The 18,261-nt window shown below is 36.4% G+C and overlaps 1 protein-coding gene across 1 annotated transcript in view; it reads right to left on the minus strand.

Annotated features, from left to right (window-relative positions):
* Window positions 1–8,164, minus strand: part of Rpn2 (Regulatory particle non-ATPase 2) — a 62,557-nt gene extending 54,393 nt beyond the window's left edge. The window contains exons 1-8 of the mRNA XM_077420953.1: window positions 7,901–8,164; window positions 7,344–7,461; window positions 7,040–7,209; window positions 6,759–6,967; window positions 5,917–6,390; window positions 5,587–5,813; window positions 5,100–5,355; window positions 4,622–4,810 (exon numbers count right to left, since the gene is read on the minus strand). Coding sequence (XP_077277079.1) covers window positions 4,622–4,810; window positions 5,100–5,355; window positions 5,587–5,813; window positions 5,917–6,390; window positions 6,759–6,967; window positions 7,040–7,209; window positions 7,344–7,461; window positions 7,901–7,934 — 1,677 coding nt within the window. The 5' untranslated portion in view covers window positions 7,935–8,164. The remainder of the gene's footprint in view (window positions 1–4,621; window positions 4,811–5,099; window positions 5,356–5,586; window positions 5,814–5,916; window positions 6,391–6,758; window positions 6,968–7,039; window positions 7,210–7,343; window positions 7,462–7,900) is intronic.
* Between the last annotated feature and the right edge of the window lie 10,097 nt (window positions 8,165–18,261).

The following is an 18,261-nucleotide window of genomic DNA, read 5'->3' on the forward strand; positions in this document are numbered from 1 at the left end:
GTTCTCTACGCTTGGCAGAAAGTGCCGCTAGGGAATTTTTAAGTCGATTCTTATGAATCAAGCTTGAATTTGATGTCTATGTATCCCAGGTTGCCGATGACGAGGTCCAGATAGTGCGCTTTATAGTTTTCGGTGTCCAGGTGTAATAATACGTTGAATTCGATGTCTACGTGTCCCAGGTTGCCGATGACGAAGTCCACATAGTGCGCTCCGTAGTTTTTGGTGTCTACGTGTATTAATATCTTGAATTCGATGTCCACGTGTCCCAGGTTGCCGATGACGGGATCCAGATAATGCGCTTCATAGTTTCCGGTGTCCAGGTGTAATCGTACGTTGAATTTGATGTCTAGGTGTCCCAGGTTGCCGATGACAAGGTCCACATAGTGCGCTTCGTAGTTTTCGGTGTCCAGGTGTAATAATACGTTGAATTCGATGTCTACGTGTCCCAGGTTGCCGATGACGAGGTCCACATAGTGCGCTCCGTAGTTTTTGGTGTCTACGTGTATTAATATCTTGAATTTGATGTCCACGTGTCCCAGGTTGCCGATGACGAGATCCAGATAATGCGCTTCATAGTTTTCGGTGTCCAGGTGTAATCGTACGTTGAATGCGATGTCTACGTGTCCCAGGTTGCCGATGACGAGGTCCACATAGTGCGCTCCGTAGTTTTTGGTGTCTACGTATATTAATATCTTGAATTCGATGTCCACGTGTCCCAGGTTGCCGATGACGGGATCCAGATAATGCGCTTCATAGTTTTCGGTGTCCAGGTGTAATAATACGTTGAATTCGATGTCTACGTGTCCCAGGTTGCCGATGACGAGGTCCACATAGTGCGCTCCGTAGTTTTTGGTGTCTACGTGTATTAATATCTTGAATTCGATGTCCACGTGTCCCAGGTTGCCGATGACGGGATCCAGATAATGCGCTTCATAGTTTCCGGTGTCCAGGTGTAAACGTACGTTGAATTTGATGTCTAGGTGTCCCAGGTTGCCGATGACGGGATCCAGATAATGCGCTTCATAGTTTTCGGTGTCCAGGTGTAATAATACGTTGAATTCGATGTCTACGTGTCCCAGGTTGCCGATGACGAGGTCCACATAGTGCGCTCCGTAGTTTTTGGTGTCTACGTGTATTAATATCTTGAATTCGATGTCCACGTGTCCCAGGTTGCCGATGACGGGATCCAGATAATGCGCTTCATAGTTTCCGGTGTCCAGGTGTAATCGTACGTTGAATTTGATGTCTAGGTGTCCCAGGTTGCCGATGACAAGGTCCACATAGTGCGCTTCGTAGTTTTCGGTGTCCAGGTGTAATAATACGTTGAATTCGATGTCTACGTGTCCCAGGTTGCCGATGACGAGGTCCACATAGTGCGCTCCGTAGTTTTTGGTGTCTACGTGTATTAATATCTTGAATTCGATGTCCACGTGTCCCAGGTTGCCGATGACGGGATCCAGATAATGCGCTTCATAGTTTTCGGTGTCCAGGTGTAATCGTACGTTGAATGCGATGTCTACGTGTCCCAGGTTGCCGATGACGAAGTCCACACAGTGCGCTCCGTAGTTTTCGGTGTCTACGTGTAATAATACCTTGAAATTGATTTCTAGGTGTCCCAGGTTGCTGATGACGAGGTCCACATAGTGCGCTTCATAGTTTTTGGTGTCTAGGTGTATTAATAACTTTAAATCTGAATATGTGCGTTCAGCCGATATTCCGCTAGCCTAGCAATCGTGAGCAGTTGCTCGTTTTTGCTCGTTTCCTCTCTTTTTAATCCAGTAAATCAAAAAAGAGGAAACGAGCGAAAACGAGCGACTGCTCACGATTGCTAGGCTAGCAAAGTATCGGCTAAACGCACCCAATCGAATTCGAAATATTAATACATGTAGACACCGAAAACTACGAAGCGCACTATGTGGACCTCGTCATCGGCAACTTGGAACACGTGGCCATCAAATTCAAGGTATTAATACACCTGGACACCGAAAACTATAGAGCGCGCTATGTGGACCTCGTCATCGGCAACCTGGGACACCTAAACATTGAATTCAAGCTTGATTCATAAAAATCGACTTAAAATTTCCCTAGCGGCAGAATTAAAATTATGTCATGACATAATAAAAATTGCTGAATTAAAATTATGTCTAGACATAATAAAAATTGGACAAAAATTATGTTTAGACATAATAAAAATTGGATGAATTAAAATTATGTCTGACGTAAAAATAATTATCAAAAATATCGATACCTGAAGATATCGGTACATATACAGTTGCGAACAACATTCAGTAAGACACGCAAATAAAAATAAATAAAGAATTTTACAGTTAACGACTTATTAACATTAATCATGCTTTATTGCGATTATGTTTTATGTTGAAATTGAAAAATATATACAAGGTGTACAACTAAAAGGGTTACAAATTATTATTTTTAAAAAACTGAGCAAAATATTAAATTGTTGTTTTCTTTAGAAATAATAGTCCGTAACACTTTTAGCTTCATACCTTGTATTATATACGGTTTATGAGATTATAAGATATATTGTTTATAAGATTAAGATGCGTAACACTACAAAAAGGCGTGATATCCGTACAAAATTACCTTTTTAAAAAAAAGGTAAAATGAGCGCCAAGTACACGCATAATAGTGTATATGTATTATGTTGTTACCCTGTTATGTTGTTACCTCGAAAAAAACAAAGTGGTAGTATTATACCTCCAAATAGCTTTATCCTGTACATACTGTTTATACAATGCGTAATATACTACAAAAAGGCGTGATATCCACACAAAATTACCTTTTTTAAAAAAAGGTAAAAAAAGGCGCCAAGTACACGTATAGTAGTGTATATGTTATTACCTAAAAAAAAAAGAAAGTGGTAGTATTATACCTCGAAAAAACCTAAGTAACAAGTGGTAGATCTTTATATCTCGAAAAATCTCGAAAAAATCTAAGCAGTAGTATCTTTATTTCCGAAAAATTATAACCCAAGTGATACACGTCACAAAATTATGTCACCTTATCAAAAAGAAGAGTCGCGCTTCAAGTGATCTATTACAATTACAAAAAAGAAATGATATCTCTTTAAGTTAGAGCGCCAATTACAGAGAGAACATGTATATTGCCTCAAAAAATAATTGTTGCACTACATTGAAAAATCTTTACATTGTGTCAATTAGAAAAGAATGTATAATAACAATTTTATAAGATTAAAAAATTTTATTTAAATTTAACAAGGGAATACAAGATATTTAAATACAAAGTTATTTACATGTGTATTTTTTAATGGCCACAAAAAATTACAGAAGTAACAGTACAAAATAAAAATATTTTATTAAAATACATAAATTTTTCTTGTAAAAAAACTTGGCGCTGCTAGACCTTTTAAATAAATAAGGACAACAATAAATAAAAATAATTCAGAGAAGAATACAATGGGAGTAATATTAAATGATTATCAGCGTGGATGTGGGAGTGAGTGATATGGGTGTGCGTGACTACGCGGACGGCGGATAATGCGGCTTATAATTAAGTATAGAATAAGTTTATTTATTTATTTAAAATTTTGAGGTCTAGCAGCGCCAAGTTTTTTTACAAGAAAAATTTATGTATTTTAATAAAATATTTTTATTTTGTACTGTTACTTCTGTAATTTTTTGTGGCCATTAAAAAATACACATGTAAATAACTTTGTATTTAAATATCTTGTATTCCCTTGTTAAATTTAAATAAAATTTTTTAATCTTATAAAATTGTTATTATACATTCTTTTCTAATTGACACAATGTAAAGATTTTTCAATGTAGTGCAACAATTATTTTTTGAGGCAATATACATGTTCTCTCTGTAATTGGCGCTCTAACTTAAAGAGATATCATTTCTTTTTTGTAATTGTAATAGATCACTTGAAGCGCGACTCTTCTTTTTGATAAGGTGACATAATTTTGTGACGTGTATCACTTGGGTTATAATTTTTCGGAAATAAAGATACTACTGCTTAGATTTTTTCGAGATTTTTCGAGATATAAAGATCTACCACTTGTTACTTAGGTTTTTTCGAGGTATAATACTACCACTTTCTTTTTTTTTTAGGTAATAACATATACACTACTATACGTGTACTTGGCGCCTTTTTTTACCTTTTTTTAAAAATATAAACTACTAAAATATAAAACAAACAGAAGACCTATTTTTTCCAAGTTTTCAACTTTATTTTTCATAATTTTAAGTTGTTTAAAGAACATATTTTGCATATAAATATGTTTTTAGTACTAAAATGTATTTCTCTTTTCTCTCAATCGACTACTAGATTTTAAATATTATTAAATTAAAAATATCTGTGGTGGCCGTGTGTGCCCTCAAATGGCAGGCCGGCATTACATCAACCAGCCGTGCACGGGCAAATACGCTTTTTCGCGAGCGCTTAGCCGCGTTGACTAGGTTTATCAACAAATTTAGCAAAATACTCATTTGCCAATTGACACTCTCACCAAGAGTCGAAATGTGGTACACACAAATATAAATCAATAACATTTTTAAAGTTTGGTAATGTTTAAAATAGTATGAAAAATAAGGTTTTAGATTTTAAAAAGCGCTAGAAAGTGTGCATTAAGCTTACCGCAACCATATCTTCGATCGCCTGCGTCGATTTGGATCCCAGCATGACCATTCCCATGGCGATTCCAGCCGCTTCACCGGTCACGGCATCATCTTGATACAAGTTGAATTTTAATTGTTCGTAAACATCTTGTCTATGTGAGCCCATAGCGGCTAATCCAAGGCCAAGACAGCCACCATGGCGGACCATCTGAAACAAGTTTAACAAAATAAATCGCATCAAATTTAATTCTCGGCTCATACACATACTTATTAAAAGATTTACCGAAATTATATGTATAATTTGATAAATACTTAATTTCAATACAAACTAATTAATTATAGAAAAGTATATGTTTGTTCCGCCAATAAGTAATTAACAAGAAAAACTCTATTTTTAATCAACAACTATTTAATCAACAACAATTAATTAATTAATTATATACAAAAATTTTGAAATTTAACAGAAGAGAATATTCCAAAATAATTATGCAATGTACCTCGTTTTGGGCATCTTTTAATTGGCCTAAGAGGTAGTCTGTAATAGCGGCCCCGTGATTAGCATGTATAAGTCCCAAAGCATATAAACCACCGCCTTCAGAGTATCCGGCACCGGCGGCACCAGAATCTCTTGGCAAATAAGACTGCATCAGGGCTAAAGCTTCTTGTTCATGACCCCGGTGAATAACTCCCAAAGAAGCTGTTGCCGTCAACTTCGCCCAATTAGTGGCACGGGCCAACCACTCCAAATTGTCTCTAAAAGATAACAAATATTCCAAAAAATTAAAAATTTTGCAAGATTTTTGCTTTTCATATTTTTCATATTCTATTTTATTATTTTCTTTAAATCGAAAATTCGTAATAAACATAATTACTAAAAACTGATAAATTCTGCAAAATTATATTTTTTTATAAAAAAAATAAAAACAAATTAAAATTTCAAATAGCAAAAATTAAGACGCCTAACGAGATTTCAAAGATAGATACCTTAGGAATTGATCGCTTGTCGTCCCGGAATGCATAAAAGCATTCGCAATAACAGTGGCAGTGTGACAAATTGAGACTCGTATGGCATCTTTGGTGTTTTTCAGGATCAGCATGTCGGTATGATTGCTGCGAATCAGAAACTGCAGATGTAAATCGATAGATACTTCGCCACCAAGAATACTAGATAGAGCATCAACACGCTCTTGCTGTTCTCTCTCCTCTGCATTCTAGAAAAAAAATTTCATAAAACATCCTAAATTAATATTAAAATCTGTATCAATATGTATTTATCAATTACATAATTTTATTTCTCAAAAAACTAACACTCACCAAACTCTCGACGCTGCGCTGAGCTTTTTCTTCCCCGGCGGGAGCAGCATTTTCTTCCTCCACCTCCATATTCGCGGATTCTGTGCTAGCTTCCGTGGTTTTGGCAGCGACAGCAGCAGATGGCTTAACCATCGGTTTAACCATTAGCGCGCCCGGAATGGGTGCAGTAGCTCGCAGAGCCTGCAGAACACGACCGAGAAACTGCTGAGTTGCAGACTCATATAAGTCGAAGGCAATCTGATAGGCCATCAGCACACAGTCGTGCGAACCCTTGCTCAATCGGTCCAGAAGCTCGGCCACGGCCAGCGGATCGTCCAGGAAGATTAGGCACTGGCACATGTTGACATAATCGGGCGTACCGAGGTTTCGGTAGAGACTAACCAAGCAGCGGAGTACAGTGTTACGAAATCCACGATTCTGAATCAGGCTCATGGCCACTTGAAAGGCATACGATAACATTCCACTTACATCGTCCTGGAAAGAAAGATATTTCATGGTATTTTCATGTCGAAATTTAATCTTGTGAACTTTACTTCATAAATTATAAATAAATACAAATCTGTATATATATATATATATATATATATATATATATATTTATATATATGTTATACTATTTTATATATATCAGTGAGAAAATTGTGTTGACGCATAGCTTCGTATAAGAACAGTTGATTCATAATTAACGAGCCTCGGGTCTCCATCCTCGATTCTCATTTCATATATTTCAGTTTATAAGAGATTGATTGGAAGATTGCGAATAAAAAATAGGAAATAATTATAAACTATTACAGAAATAATAAAACTATGCATCGTAAAAAAATCAATAGCAAAATACTTACAGACTGCATAATGGCCGCTTCAAATATGTCCATCCTGCGTGTCTCCAAAGCAAGGCCCAAAGCTTGACGATACTGATTATCATCCAGACAACGTTGGAACATTCGATTTACTATTCCCTCCAGTCTGGGATCAATACCCTTGCTGCCTGGTGGAAGTTTTCCTTCCGCTTCCAAGACACGTTGCTGAGTATAATAATCAATACACTTGGCTAAAAAATTTGACAATTAAAAGTTAATAGGTAAAGAGATTAAATGCCACTCATAATGATTTCAGCATATACCAATAGTAGTGTCGACATATTCATTTCGAGCATTGACGTCAAATAGCTCTCCCGCTCCAAGGGCATAAGTCAACGAATCCTCGAAACTCCCCAAATGATAATATACTTTGCTGGCAACTAGAGCGGCCAACTCATGTTGTTGAAATAATTTATCTTCGTGCAGGATCTCACTGCAAATAAGGTATTTGTTTAGAGAATAGAAATCTAACAAGCAATAGAACAAACAATAAGATATAATAACAATTGTAATAATGTTAAATAGTCAGAATCAATAAATATCTTATTTTGTTCTTTTCCTACATACATTTTCTCTATAGCTTCAGAAATTTCAGGCCAGAATTCATCAACTATCATGTCCAACTTTTTCAAGGCAAAGACCTTCAATTCAGGCATCGGTTCCTCCAATAAGGAGATTATGCCAGCTGAAACAATTTTAATTGCATTCAAATTGATGTTATCATACAATCATGATATATTACAATTAATATTACGTGCGCAAAAATAATAAATGATAAAAATATTAAATAATATAAAACAAAATCTTTGTATTGCTCGATAAGTTTCTATGAAATTTGTTTCTTTATTTATCTTTATCACGCAAAAATAATAAATAATAAAATAATAAATAATATAAAACAAAATTTCTTATATTACTCGATAAATTAATGTGAAATTTGTTTCTTTATTTCTCTTTATCATGCCAAAAATGGTTGCTCCGAAATTGTCGAAGAGATTTCGAGGTTAAGTTTCGCACGACTTGCAAATCATCGTGCGAAAGTTCCTGCAAAAGCGGTCAAATTTTCGCATAATCGATGAAAGACCGACACTATTTGAGCAATGAAAGATTATTCAGCGATTCACCTGCTGAAGTGATGTTCATCTTGCTGAATTTCATCGAGTGACAGCAAATCTTCTTCTTCTCTTCTTCTTCTATTAAATTGGCTCCTGCCGCTTTTCAGCGGACAATACGGCCAAATTTGCCACTGTTTGTTAAACAAAGTCTGAATTACTGTTAGCGTAGCGAAGTCTAAATGGAAATTACTAAAAGTCTGAGTGGAAATCAATGCACACACAGCAGTCGCAATCGACAGCACTGGACAGCACAGAACATATGACTGCATATGACTATGGGTGCGTTCCTTTTGGGCGCTCACGCGCTGCATCGCTCTATCTTCGTTTGATATTCGATGTGCAACGAAGATAGAATGATGCTTACAGCAGCTTACAGCGCGTGAGCGCCCAAAAGGAACGCAGCCCACTCACTTACTGCACTAGTGTGCACCAGTTCAGCCAGTGCAGCTAAAATGAACTAAAAGAAACAAACTTAAGGGGATGCCAAAGCTAATGGAGAATTCACATTGCGTCCGATCACGTCCGATGTTCGACGTATGTACGACGATCCGACATCCAATAACAGAATTTATTATTAGAGACAAAAATTTCCTATTGGATGTCGGATCGTCGTACGTCGAACATCGGACGCAGTGTGAATCCTCCATAAGGCCGAACTTCCTCGACGTCGGTAATAATGGAGGATTCACATTGCGTCTGATCACGTCCGATGTTCGACGTACGACGATCCGACATCCAATAACAGAATTTATTATTAGAGACAAAAATTTCCTATTGGATGTCGGATCGTCGTACGTCGAACATTGGACGCAGTGTGAATCCTCCATAAGCAAAGGCCGAAACTCCGACGCGCATGTAAGGTGGTGCCACTGGTGGTGACAACGCGAAACTCCGTACACGTATGTACACACACCACTGAATTGCTCGCACGGACGCACAGTAGAGAGACAGACGCGGCGTTGCCGCGTCTATGGATTCTAGCAATACGGCCTGAACCTGAAAATTTCTGGCCGGCCGTCCGTAGCAGAAGGCAGTAACGTATCAAGGCTAATAAGCACCCGCTTTTTATAAATTACATATATTCTTATGCACACATGTGCGTATATATATATATAATATGTATCTAATTATTATGTGTATGTTTATAATTGTCTGATGACAAATAATAACAGTAGCATAATTGAGAATGTGAATTGGTATACATATATGTATTGACGCGGGTACTTATTAGACACTTGGCAATTTACTGCATCTCTTGCACCTCTAATAATTTTTTTAGCGGTGTTCAACCTTACGATATAACACTTTACATCTGACAATTTCAACCATAACCTCCTGGTGGGGCCATCTATTGTAAAACGGCGGAGACTTATTTGTACACCTAATAACTAATTTTATTCTGTCTTTATATGTATAGAAAAATATACCTCAGTCTTACAATTAGCATCAGAGTAGAGGGTAACGGCAGCTGATGAACAATATAAATAACATACTGAATAAAAAACTTAATTATTATAACATAATCCCAGTAAACCAGTTTGTAACTGTTATGTAACTTATTTAAGGAGCACATGGAAAGAACGCCAACTCTTCATTTATATAGTACCTATACTTTACTCCTGTAAAAGGGTTTTGCGATCTATAAAGACGTTTCAAAGAACGAACTTTGACAGATATACCAATGTCGTACAGATGCCTCGTTAGACAAGGGCAGATATCTCGTATTATTCCTTTTTCTTCTATGTATGTAATTTGCATGCACCCATTTATTCCTTTTCTCTCTCTCTCTCTCTCTCTCCCTCTCTCCATCCCTGTCCCTCTCTCTCTTAGTACACTGGGTAGCGTACACTTAGTATGGTAAAATCAGGATTTTTTGGAAGTGTGGTGTTAGGATTCTAGGGTATATTTGAAGAAAGAGAAACGGTTATGTTATTTAGGACAAGAAACTCTATTTACTATTTCGTTGATAAAATGTTGGGAAATATAAACAAAAATACATATATAAATAAAATATATATTATAATATATTATTTTTTTTATTGTTATTGTCGAAAGTAAATAATATTACATAAAACCAGTAATGCAATTGAACATAGATATACATATACACACGCACACGCACACGCAATCGCACATACATACGCATACGCACATACATATTATTTTTATTATTTTTTCTGTGGGCCCCAGGCCCCGTCCACGATGACGATATCACGGACATGGGACGTCTCCAGGATCATGCTCCGATTACTTTGTACATATATACTAACAATAAGAATAATTCTGCATAAATTTTTTTTATTTTGTGCCTTTATATCATATGTATTTTTCAAGCATAGCAACCTCGCAAAAAATGTCTTTTTTTATTTCAATTTCTGTTTCAAAAAAAAAGAATGTTTTTTTTTAAATATATATATGCTTGTCATAGTGATTGAGATACCCGTCGGCAGAACGCGCATAACGTGCAGTTTACGCCGAAGCGGCTGCCGCGAGCGAGCGATATGTTTCGTCGACGGATGATTAGCTAATTATGATTGTATACAGAAAGTGGATATTTGCGTAAAGTATTGTTGCCTCGTGAATAAAGTCGAAGGACCGTCGAGAAGAAGAAGCTCGCGGTGCTTTCATTTCCCTTTTCAATCTTTTATCCGTTATCCTTTTTCGCCCTCATCTTTGTTTCAGTTCCGTGAAGTTGGCACCCGACTTTAACAAAATAAATTTTTAAAAAAAGAAAATTGTAGCATTTTTTTGTAGTTGTTTGTAGTAACAATAATTTCGTTTGTAGTTTTACCGATTTTGCAAAAACAAAGATTTTTAAAAATCACTCTTGCTTAAAATTGAGATATTTGAAATTCGCTCGCGCCATGTGTTTTAGAATTGTTTGTAGTTGTTTGTAGTAACAATAATTTTGTTTGTAGTTTTATCCATTTGGAAATGAAAAATTTTAAAAATAACTCTTACCCAAAATTGAGATATCTGAAATCCGCTTGCGCCATGTGTTTTAGAATCGTTTGTAGTTGTTTGTAGTAACAATAATTTCGTTTGTAGTGGAACAATTTAAAAGTTGCAACGTATTTGCAATATTCAAATAACGTATCTTTCTCAATTTTAAAGATATCTCGAATCCGCTTGCGCTATGTGTTTTAGCATCCTTTGTAGTTGTTTGTAGTAACAATAATTTCGTTTATAGTTTTATCCATTTAAAAATAACGAGAAATTTTAAAAATCACTCTTACCCAAAATTGAGATATCTGAAATCCGCTCGCGCCATGTGTTTTAGAATCGTTTGTAGAGTTAAAAATATAAAAGTATTGGATAAAGAAATGAGGTTAGACCACCTTGTGTTTCTAACCTTAAAAGGTTAGAAAATATATAGTCTTAAAAAAAGTTTTTACAGTCTAATAAATAATTTATTTTTATTATTAATGTTTTAAATAAAATTTATTTATTATTAATTAAAAAATGGTTTTACAATGTAATAAATAATTTATTTTTACTACTAATTTAATAATTAGATTTAAATCACTTAAAACTTCAATACAACACATTTTAACCGACTGTTTATAATAGTTGTTGGTGTCTTTTTATATCAGAAAAGGATCATAAGTGGTAAAATAAGTGTTAATATAGTACCTTTAGCATTTACTGTGAACAAAACAGTTGTGCTTTCTGTCTCATCACCATGCACATGTACAATTTTATAAAGACTTTGATCCTTTACGAGCCATTAATACACTGTCTGCTTTTGGAACTAAAAAAAAAGAATTTTCATCTAACAAATACTCTTAACAGATGGATGTCCAGTAGGATTAACTTTTGTAAATGTTCTATTACTTCTCTGAATTAATTCTTTAAAATATCTTCGGTTGCTGATGCTCAATTCATTGTCAAATTTATTGCGATTCTTGGAGTCACATCTGGATGTCTACGACAAAAACTTTTCCACCAGTGCCTGCCTGGTTTAATATATCCTTTAAAAAGGACTCAGTAGTGATAAGCTTCTGCAGACATTGAAGATGTTGACTGGATTTTCTATTGCAGCCAAAAAGATTTCCCTGTAACAAAATCTCAATATCTTCAGTGTGCAGTGCAGAAACTGATCACTGAGTCTCCTTTCAAGGATAATAAACCAGGCAGATATTGATAGGAAAAGTTTTTGTCATTCAGACATCCAGATGTGACTCCAAGAATCGCTCAAAATTTGACAATAAATTCAGCATCAGCAACAGAATTAAAATGTTTTAAAGAATTAGTTGAGAAAAGTGAAAGAACATTTACAAAAGTTAAGTCTACTAGACATCCATCTGTCAAGAGTATTTGTTAGATGAAAGTTCTCTTTTCTTGGTTCCAAAAACAGACAAGCAAAGAATTTACAATTTGAGATTATATACTACATGTCAATAAAAATGAACAAAAAAAAATGCATAAAACAGAAAAAATATAATATAATTTAGTACACTATCATTACAAGTAATGTTTACAATAAATATACTTACAAATTTCGTACAGAAAACTTAAAAACAAAGCACAAAAACTCGAACGCGTGTTGCGGCTAGATACTAGGACACACAATTTGAGATGACGATTCGCCCGATAACTGGACAGCCGGCTAGTTTTCGGGCAAGCAAGATTGTCACGTACTGATTCATAGCCATGTAAATTTTAATTAAAAAAACAATTTAAATGAGCAATTTTTTATTTTTTATTTATTATAAATATTCTTAAGATTATATATGTAAAAACTTTATTAATGCAGAAATATCTAATATTATGATTATTATCATTTTAGCAAGAATCACACTTTCTTAGCCATATCTTAAAAAATCTATGATGACTCATGGTGCATTTGACTACGACAATTCAAACAATTTTTTAAATATTTTAAACAAAATGTTTAAGTGGCATAATTTTTTATATAAGACACTGAATAACCAAATAACATAAATCAGTAAAAATATTTTTCTTACTTTATGTTTTCTTACGTTATGTTACTTACTTATTTAGCTTAATAAAAAATAAAATGTCCATCAATGGCCAAGTAATGGGACATGGCCCGTCATTGGTACTTTTACCTTAGTTGTCTGACAAAAACGATTCTAAAACACATGGCGCGAGCAAATTTCAAATATCTAAATTTTGGGTAAGTGATTTTAAAAAATTTTTGTTTTTGCAAAATGGATAAAACTACAAACGAAATTATTGTTACTACAAACAACTACAAACGATTCTAAAACACTACATAGCGCAAGCGGATTCGAGATATCTTAAAAATTGACAAAAATACGTTATTTGTTTATTACAAATACATTGCAACTTTTAAATTGTTCCACTACAAACAAAATACAACGAAACAAATAATTTTTATCCCCTAAAAAAATCTTTACGGGAACGCTGGTATATATTTGAGCTCGCTATTAAACGTTTAATTAACATATCCGTTTATCAGAAACGTTTTTCCGAATACACATGTTTTAAATCTAGGGCCTCTCTCTGATAAACGTTTAAACGTGTAGACGTTTTTTTTACAAGTAAACGTTCTCCTGGAAGAAAATGTAAATGGATAAACGTTTTGCGTTTAAACGTTTATTCGAAAAACGGAATAAAATCAGAGTCCTAGACTCTATATTCTACATTCCGAGTTCTAAAATAATTCTCGTATAGTTCTGAATGTACCCGAACAAACGTTTTCCGAAGAACAAATAAGACGCTGGCCGATTTCTGAAGTTCTGAGTGTTCTAAAATATTTCTCGTGTAGTTCTGAATGTGTCCTAACGTTTTCTAAATAGTTCTGCCAATTAGAATTATTTAATTTTTAAATAATTGTTATTGCCGCATTTACGACTACATGAGTAAGACACGCTAGCCGATTTCCGATAATTATTTGAAAAATAGACAAATGTTTATGAACAGAACTCTTCGGAAAACGTTCGGATGCATTAAGAAGTACACGAAAAATATTTTGATGTGAGATATCTCAATTTTGGGTAAGAGTGATTTTTAAAATTTCTCGTTATTTTTAAATGGATAAAACTATAAACGAAATTATTGTTACTACAAACAACTACAAAGGATGCTAAAACACATAGCGCAAGCGGATTCGAGATATCTTTAAAATTGAGAAAGATACGTTATTTGAATATTGCAAATACGTTGTAACTTTTAAATTATTCAACTACAAACAAAATTATTGTTGCTACGAACAACTACAAACGATTCTAAAACACATGGCGCGAACAAATTTCAAATATCTCAATTTTGAGTAAAAGTGATTTTTTTAATTTTTTGTTATTTCTAAATGGATAAAACTACAAACAAAATTATTGTTACTACAAACAACTATAAACGATTCTAAAACACATGGCGCGAGCAAATTTCAAATATCTCAATTTTGAGTAAGAGTAATTTTTAAAATTTTTTGTTATTTCCAAATGGATAAATCTACAAACGATATTATTGTTACTACAAACAACTACAAACAATTCTAAAACACATGGCGCGAGCAAATTTTAAATATCTCAATTTTAGGCAAGAGTGATTTTTAAAAATCTTTGTTTTTGCAAAATCGGTAAATTTGCAAACGAAATTATTGTTATTACAAACAACTACAAAGAAAATGCTACAATTTCTTATTTTTTAAAAATTCATTTTGTTAAAGTCAGGTGCCAACTTCACGGAACTCTTCGTTTCCATTGTCAGTATGCGACAGCCGTTACTGCACTCCATGAAGGGTATCATTGATTTGTCGAATAATTCATAAGCAAAAAAGATGTCTTTCCTTGTGCTTAGAAATCCAAACAGATAAAAACAGTTCTGATTTCGAGAATCATAAAGAAATTGTATTGTGTTACTTTCTTTCTATCGCGGCGTGCGGCGAGTAATCGTTTTTATACATTTATAGTTTAAAAGTATACATAGTACTTGAAAAAAAAAGAAAAAAGGTGATCGTCGCGTTTTTTTTTCACAGAGACGGGCAAACGTGAAACTGATTGTGTTCACGTTGCCCGACTGTAAGTCAAAAACTCGGATGCTACAAGTATCTAGTTTTTATCCATCGGGACTTTAGGATGCCGCGAATACTGATATCAAGAATAATTATGATTTACTATAGAGAAAGGAATAATACACGAGAGATATATGTCCTTGTCTAACGAAGCATCTGTACGACATATCTGTCAAAGCTCGTTCTTTGAAACGGCTTCATAGATCGCAAAATCCTTTTACAGAAGTAAAGTTTAGGTACTAATAAAAGGTGGGATTGTAAATAAATAATAATTAGTAATAATTAAAAAAAATGTAAAAATGCCTAACGATGCGAGATATCTGTACCACACATATATATCTGTCAAAGGTCTAATTTTGAAACGGCTTCATAGATCGCAAAATCCTTTTACAGGAGTAAAGTTTAGGTACTAATAAAGGGTGGGATTGTAAAATAATTAGTAATAATTGAAACAAATGTAAAAATGCCTAACGAGATATCTGTATCATATATCTGTCCTGGTTCAATTGCTGTGTAGGAACCAGACAATGTAGCCAACAAGCCAACCCCGAAACTGCCCACAGCTGCGTGCGCCTTCGCGCCATTTCTTGCAAGATCCGTGAACTACTGCTGTGACATGATTGCTGCTCTGCGTGAATATTTTTGTGAAAAATATACACGATCGTTTCAAAGCTCTCATTTTTATTCCAGGCTTTCAATCTCAATTTCAAAGGTACGTTATTGTTTGTGCACGTCTTCTCAAGGGTGGGAAAATTTAATTTCGTACATAATACTTATACAACTGTTTATATTAGAAAATAAAAAGGTTATAAGGTGTCAGCATTTTAAATTTTTTTTTCAATTATTGCTAATTATTTGACAATCCCACCCTTCATTAGTACCTCTACTTTACTCCTGTAAAAGGATTTTGCGATCTGTAAAGCCGTTTCAAAATAAAACCTTTGACTGTAATTGTCGGTAATTTGAACGGCTTTAGCATCCTCTTAAGACCGTTCTTAAGTACAACCTTGACATTAACCAATCACAGAGCCGTATTAGCATCTTAAGATATTACTTAATAGCTCGTCTACAATAGCCGTAAAAGTATGCAGTAAGACGTGAGCAGTAAGCTATTTACTACGTTTACGCGAGCGTTACTTCTGTAGTAACTTATAATAATTTCTTCGCGTAAACGGGATTTTGTAGTAACTTATGATAATTTACTTCGCGTAAACGAGTGATATATCGTAAGTTACTACAGAAGTAACGCTCGCGTAAACGTAGTAATTGACCAACCACAGTCAATTATTCTTGAATTAGAAAAATTCTATTAGTCAATAGCTTACTGCTTACGTCTTACTGCATATTGTTGCGGCTATTGTAGACGAGCCATAAGACGGTCTTGAAAAGAGATCTGATTATGAATACCGGCCTTAAGGCCATCGTAGTATGTATGTATGTACACAAATAAAATGCATAGCTTTAAGCGGAGAGCACACACTTCTGCATAACGTATAATATGCGTAAGCATAAGAAAACTGATTGGTTTATTTCCTTATGCACATGTGTATGGACCAATCAATTTTTTTATGCTTACGCATTATGCGTTGTGCAGAAGTGTGTGCTCCCCGCTTAAGACACTAAACCAATGAGCATCCAGCATAAAGTCGGTATATTAATTTACATAAGATGCTCATTGGTCCAGCGTTCTTATGCTACGCTTATGCAGCCTATGCAATTTTGTGTGCGATGATTTTAAATCAATGAGCTGTCACGACTTTTTCATTCCCGGACCACTCCGGGACGTGTGCCGGATCAAAAGGAGTAAGGAGAGCGGGATGACAGGCCTCTCCGACAATTCCCTCGCACCCCCGACACTTCGCGAAACGAATTTACCGTTGGGTGCCAGACGCGTCAACGCGCGTCCGCGAAATCGCAAACGAAAACCAAAACGAGACGCAAAGCGAGACGTGCGGATGTGCGAGGAATTGGCTAGCTCGACCTAAGGGCTGGGGCGGGGGTGATGAAGGGCGGAGCGATATTCAGCGGGGTGACACGCCATAAATAAGGCCACGAACTCAAGCAATTAACAAATCAAAATAACATTTATTCTTTAGAAATTCGCGCGTGAAACAATAAAAGCCGATTCGGATTCGGTCAGTCAGACAAATCATATAATCAATCGCGCGAGCGTCAGAAATGAAACAAAAAAAAATAATGATGGCGCGGACACCAGAATGAACGAAATACTGCGTTATCGTATAGTAACGCGCAGAAAGCGCTGCGATTAGATCAGAGAGATACAGTATGACCAAACATACAAGTAATCTGGAACATCACGGTAAACACGAAATAATCACGAAATTAGAACATAAGATCTCGCAGGAAAGATCGCGAAAGGACGATACCTCACGCTCGGATTGCGTGAACGCAACGCCGGGAGTTGCGCGAGAATTCTGTCGCCAATTATCTAAGCCTAACGCAAGTAGGATTCGTGGCGTAAGCCACGTCCCACCGTAATGAGGACCGAACGCAACACAATAACGAGCGCGGACGTTACACGAAACGGACTCGCAGTAACGGATTTTGCCACGAATCTATCGCGATCTCCAGAGGCTCGCAATCGCGTCTTGATCTCAATTCCGCGGCCACGATACCATTACCATCCCGAGGCCGAGGCCCTTCACTCTCGCTGTCGATCGCCATTCGATACGCGGTCTCGAGGGACCGTACGCGTCGCGATGTTACAACGTTTCCCCGGACGAGAGCGTGCCCCGGAGGGCGGCGTCGTGGCGTTACATCTCGAGGTTAATTACTGCGGGCAACCTCACCAATGTGATGTCTCTTCATAGGGCTCCTTGCCGTCACCTCGTACGGAGAATCGTCGCAGCGTAACAGATTTTCCCGACTCGGGGTGGCTATCGCGTATTTTAAGAAAAACGTTCGGACTCGCCGACGGACGACCAGAGATTGTCTCGCTAAATTCGCTCGATAGCGGAATCGATGCGGCACCCCCTTCCTGAGGGGCGCGCCGACCAATCGGGAGCGAGCTTGCAAGCTCGCGTGGTATCGTAACGCAGGATCGTCGCAAGGGGATCCTTCAGGGCGCGCAACGGTCTTTCGGCGGCGTAGCGATTCTTCCAATTTGTCCCTGGGTAGCGGACTGGACTTTGTTCTGGCCAGTGTGCTTCCGATTTGACCTCGGGGCGGTGGCCATCCACCCCGCGGGCCGGTATTGCGTGGAGGTAATTTGCTGAGGCCGGGTTTTCCCCGCTACCTGGGGCCCCGCTATCGACGGCCTTGTCCATCGCTGCCTCATTCGCCGCACGCCTGCCGCGTTGCTCTCGCCGCCCGTGATCCATGTAGCTTCCGCTCTCGTCACCCCTTGTCG

Source organism: Temnothorax americanus, unplaced genomic scaffold (genome assembly GCF_048541705.1).
Source record: "Temnothorax americanus isolate GAGA-0224 unplaced genomic scaffold, ASM4854170v1 Scaffold63, whole genome shotgun sequence".
In the NCBI taxonomy this organism is placed as follows: domain Eukaryota; kingdom Metazoa; phylum Arthropoda; class Insecta; order Hymenoptera; family Formicidae; genus Temnothorax; species Temnothorax americanus.